Source organism: Fukomys damarensis, unplaced genomic scaffold (genome assembly GCF_012274545.1).
Source record: "Fukomys damarensis isolate Sample0158 unplaced genomic scaffold, DMR_v1.0_HiC HiC_scaffold_39, whole genome shotgun sequence".
Taxonomy (NCBI): domain Eukaryota; kingdom Metazoa; phylum Chordata; class Mammalia; order Rodentia; family Bathyergidae; genus Fukomys; species Fukomys damarensis.
Genome location: NW_022900951.1, coordinates 126,539,850 through 126,544,793, shown reverse-complemented (window position 1 = coordinate 126,544,793; position 4,944 = coordinate 126,539,850). Strand labels below are relative to the sequence as shown.

The 4,944-nt window shown below is 49.4% G+C and overlaps 1 protein-coding gene across 3 annotated transcripts; it reads right to left on the bottom strand.

The window, feature by feature from the left end:
- Positions 1–257: 257 nt before the first annotated feature.
- LOC104863987 (melanoma-associated antigen 4) lies at positions 258–3,688 on the bottom strand. Of its 3 annotated transcripts, none has more exons than XM_010626684.3 (5): positions 3,568–3,676; positions 2,173–2,325; positions 1,934–2,026; positions 1,560–1,659; positions 258–1,436 (listed from the first exon to the last, which is right to left on the bottom strand). In XM_010626684.3, the coding sequence occupies exons 2-5, from the start codon at positions 2,314–2,316 to the stop codon at positions 631–633; spliced, it is 1,143 nt and encodes a 380-aa protein (XP_010624986.1). In that variant the 5' UTR covers positions 2,317–2,325; positions 3,568–3,676; the 3' UTR covers positions 258–630. The 3 variants fall into 3 exon arrangements, with proteins under 3 accessions (XP_010624986.1, XP_010624985.1, XP_010624984.1); XM_010626683.3 differs by having other exon boundaries at positions 259–1,436; positions 2,173–2,333; positions 3,597–3,688; XM_010626682.3 differs by having other exon boundaries at positions 260–1,436; positions 2,173–2,333; positions 3,568–3,674.
- Positions 3,689–4,944: the final 1,256 nt, after the last annotated feature.

Below are 4,944 nucleotides of genomic sequence, written 5' to 3'. Positions count from 1 at the left end.
GTAGTCTGGGGTCAGTGCATCTGTGAGCAGACGGAGTTTTTCCTTAACAGTAAATTTCTCCAATATTTTTGAATGTGTCAAGCATATGCAGGTATACTTTAAAATATTTTACAGAGCACACTAAAAGGGATAAAGGAAAATAAATATTAAGTGTATTTAACTTTCTTCTGTATTTATTGACCCTATCTATATTTTAATAATGACTTCTTTTACATTTGCAAGAAAACTTTTATTCCAACGAGAAATTATCTTGTTCCATATCACAAAACAGGATGGAAGATTTTAGTTTGTTTTACAAAACAGCAAAACTCTTAAAGTTATAAACAGCAATGTGTGTGACCAATGCCACTCATACTTTACGATACGAAGTTAAATCCTTACTAAAAGGGAGAACATGGGCAAAATTTCAAAAAGAAATAAATCTTCAACTCACTCACACAGGAGAAATGCAAGCATTATAACAATGAACTTAATACCCATTCTACATCTGCACTATTTAGAAAACTGACTGCTCTTTTCATGCAGAGTTTAGAATCTGCTTCAGAAATAACACGGGACGGAAGCTGCTGGATGTGGCCCTGGAATGTGTCCTGTCCCTAGTAATCACTCTTCCAGTAGCCCTGGATCTCTCTAGTTTTCATTTTCTGAATCCTCCTCCTCACTGACAGGCAAGTCCCTGAGGACAGTAGCTTTGAGCCTGGCCAAAAAAAGTAGGACTTCCTTCTTGCTAGTTTCAGCATAGGCCCTTGGACCCCACTGGAACTTGTATTCAGGAGGATCACTGTTGGGCACTACCAGGTATGATATGTACTGTTCCTGCACCAAATCCTCGGTGATGAACTTCCGGGGCTCCCCATAGATGCAGTGCTCCTCCCCAGCATGTACCCCTATCTCACTCAGAATTTCCCAGATTGCCTCCTCCCTGGCACAGTTGCCCTGAAGGAAGATGATACCCAGGACAATTATCAGGAGGATGGTCCTGGGGTAGCCCTTCCTGTTACTATCCATACCATCATAGGTGAGGCCCAGGACAGGGACAAGAACATAGAAGGTGCTGGAAGGTTGCACTTTCTTTACATCAATGCCAAAATATAGCTTCAGGCTCTGAGTGGCTTCCCTGAAGAGCACAGAGAAGTTATCACACTCTTTGCTGATACACTGCTGCATTTCTGCCATGGTGGTTGGCTCCTCCTTTAGATACTTTGAGGCCAGGAACTGCAGCAATGCAGCCATCTTATTATCGCCAGAATCACCACTCATCAAGGACTCGGTTTCTTCCTGGCTAGGTAAGAGGAATGAACCCTCCCCTTGTCCACTGCTGGAGGCCCCATGGGATTGGCTCGGTGGGGCAACATCTATGGTGTTGGGGAGAGAAGAGCCTCCCTCAGGACACTGAGGATCCAGCATTTCAGCAACGGAAATCATCTCTATGGTGCCTAGGATCAGACAACAGAAGGAAGAAGAGGATAAGGAGGAAAGGCAATGAGAGAGGGTGAAAGAGGTGACCTTCTCATACACAGCACTGAAAATCTGCCCACCCACCAAGCCCTGTGTCTCACTTTGGTCCTCAGAGTCTTCTTCAAGTCCGTAGAGCTTTGACAATGCAGAGATGATGGCATAGGACCTCCGGTAGGAGCTTGGTGATGCGGACTCAAGGCCCTGGGGGAGAGAGAGGATGTGAGCAGCACTTGCAGAGAAGGCAAGGGGAAATGAATTCATCCATAGGCCTAGGCCTAGGTAAGACAGATTGAGGCTGGAATTCTGTATGTTGGAGTATGGAGTTCTCTCTGATTTTATCCAGACACCAGGCAGTGCCTCAAATCCCTAGGGCCCCCCAGGCTGTAACAGTGGATACCAGGATCTGTGGACTCCCTTCTTTTGGGGGGGGGTGCAGGGTATTTCCATACCTTCAGTCCTCACCCAAGTACCTCACCTTGATTGCTAGCAGGTCCTGGTTTCCTCCCTCTGCTGACCAGGCGTAGCTCTGCTGACCTGGTGATCCACTGCACATCAAGGCATGCTCTCCCTGAGTTCAAACAGACAGAAATGAGACCCAGCACTTAAACACACCCCTGCACAGGTTTTCCCTAGGGTTTGGACAGAAGGACAAGGTTACAGAAGCCCTCCTTTGTTTGGAATGCACCCAGAGATTCATATTTCCCCTCTGCTGACCTGTGCATGCGTCTCGCAATCCAAGGACACAATCTCACTGTCATCCCAAAGGTGGAAGCTGGTGTCCTGCGTGTATTGGGTGTGACTCTTTCTCTTGGTGTTGTCACTGGCTTCCCCAGCTTGACAGGAGAGGCAGTTTCCCATGTCTTGAATCTGTTGAACTGAGGCCACATTCATCAGACCACGTCCCACTCCTCTGTGACACACAGAGGCAGGGGCAAAGGTGCACTGCGCGGTCTAGTGTGCAAAATTTCCTCAGCTGTCCTCCCTGTAAGTCTTCCTCTTGGGTCTTTGAAAGAGGTCCACCTGTTTGTGGCCCTGAATACTCCTCCCTCAGATTCCAGATAGCAAAGTAGGACACAATTCAGTGCGAAATCATAGGCATACTGGGCTCCATCTATCATGGGTTCTAGGACACTCAGTCCTACTTCATTTCTCTCTTTGACTTGGGGCAGGGCCTGGAGCTAATTGAGCCTAGGTGTCTCTGCTCCTGCTACCTGAACCACTGACCTCAGAACAAGGATCTGAGTCTGTCAGGTTCCAGTGAAGCAAAAGCTTGCCCTAACCTAAGAATTCTACATCATGTGGTACCCAGCAAGTAACAGACCTTTCTAGATTATTCTGGGACCCTTTCTCTGCAGGGAAGCTCCCGCAGGACTCCCCCCGCCACGCTTCTCCCCCCAAGCCCCTTTTGACTTGAGCTCTTCCTACCTGAAACATAGCCCTTAAAAATAGGAGGAGGGGACTGGGGATTTAGCTCAGCGGTTCGGTGGCCTGCCTCACAAGCGCAAGGACCAGAGTTCGATCCCTGGTACCACAAAAAAACAAAAACAGAAACAAAAACAAAAAAAAACAAAGGAGGAGGGGGGTGAAGGGAGGGCAGGGATAAGGGGAAATAGTGAGAACCAAGACCTGTGATGCAAAGGTACAAGATCCCAATGATGACTGTAACTGTACTGTATACCTAAAATGTACCAAAAAACTCAAAGAGGAAAAAAAAAAAAAAGTTCTGATTCTGCCGTCAGTTCCCAGAGAGGCCAAAGGGGTTGCTAGACTGGGAATTGGTCACAGCATAATCAGGAGCAGAGACCGGAGGCTTTTTTAGAATGTTCTGGAAGCTTCTCTCTGGGCCGGGGCTTCCCCAATCCCCAACAGCCCCTCGCTTTGACTTAATCTAGGCCGGGTCCTCTCCTCTCCTTTCACTGTTAGTTTAGCCCTTAGAACAGGGCTCTGGCTCTCCTCGCTGGGTCCCCTTAGGAAGGAGGAGGTCCGTACCCGAAAACTCTTCCCCAGAGTACCCGGGCGACAAGACGGGCAAATCTAGATTGTTTCAGGTCCCTCTGTCTGGGGTGGGGCTTCCTCACTCCCCGCACAACCCCCGAACGCGACCCTTACCGGAGCGCAGGCTTTCCCGTTCCCCTCACCGAAGTTGTGCCGCTCCGAAGAGAGTCTCGCGTCGATGTGACCTCACGAAGCGTGATCTGATGAAACGTAACCTCACGGAGCGTGACCTCACGGAGCGTGACCTCACGGAGCGTGACCTCACGGAGCGTGACCTCAGGGAGCGCGAGATAGTGCACATCACATCCGCGAGGTGCCGGGTGCGGGGGCGGGGGAGCGGCTTGGCCCCTGGGCCCTGGGTAATCTCTGATTACGTCGCCTCTCTAGGGTCTCTAGGGTCGTCTCTGTGGGTTCTGGCAGAGCCCGGACCACGGTCCTCTCGGACTCCAGGGTCCCCTGCAGCTGAAGAGGGGAGAGGCTTTACTCTTCCAGTTCTGCTTCCTGGTAACAAGAATGGCAGAGCTGGGTTGCGAGGGGACCCGTCTCGGTGGGCCTTCCTTACTCCCACACAGCCCATCACCTCGACCCTTTAATGATTCCTGCCCTCTCCGCTCCTCTGCCCTGAAGCTCAGAACTCGGAGCAGTGCCTCCAGTCGTTCAAACCCCTCGATGCGGTGGACGCTCTAGTCAGTGGACATCACATCCAGTAAGTTGCCCAGGGCCTCCCTGGGCTGACCGCACGAGCTGAAAGGTAACCCTCTCGTCCTTAGGAGTCGTCACTTTGGGTCCCTGTTCTCTACAGACCCGGGTCTGTTGCCCTCGGAGCCAGACTTGGCATCCTATGTTCCCGAGTCAGTTAGTTTACGAATTGTGAAAGCCAGTCCTCCCAACAATGTGGTTTCCAGTGGTTATTAGCGCAGTCTCTGTAGCAATAATGTCTGGCTCTTCCTGCTGTCCTGGTGTTGCCCTGGGGACATTGGCAGCTCTGCAGTGAGGCTTGTGCAGTGGTGTAGAGGACTCCTGCTGTCAGGAGCTACCTGTGCAGGCCTCGACCCCCACCCACCTCCCTGGCCCACACACAAGTACAGCTCAACAGTCTCCACTCTCCCGCAGGCCTTACTTCTGTTTCGATGTTTACACTGAGTTGTTTTTGTGTCTCTTAGGTTTTTTCTTTTTCTCTTCTATTGTTTTCCAGGATTAATTTGGGAAGTATAGGACAGTAGACAATGCTTATTTGTCATTTTGACTTTTACAAGTAGGGTGCTGTATGTAAAGACAATTAGACATTTTATATTACTTTGTTCCCTGTAAATGGATATAGCATACTGCTCTATTTTAAATTCCTTTCTCCTGAACCTGTCAGTGCATTTCTGTTCTACAGTTTTCTTTCTTTTTTGTCTATTATACTAGCTAGGACGCCTTAGTATGATGCTTTGGAGGAATGGTGACAGACAATACACTCACCTTATTCTCAACGAAATCACCCTTTGA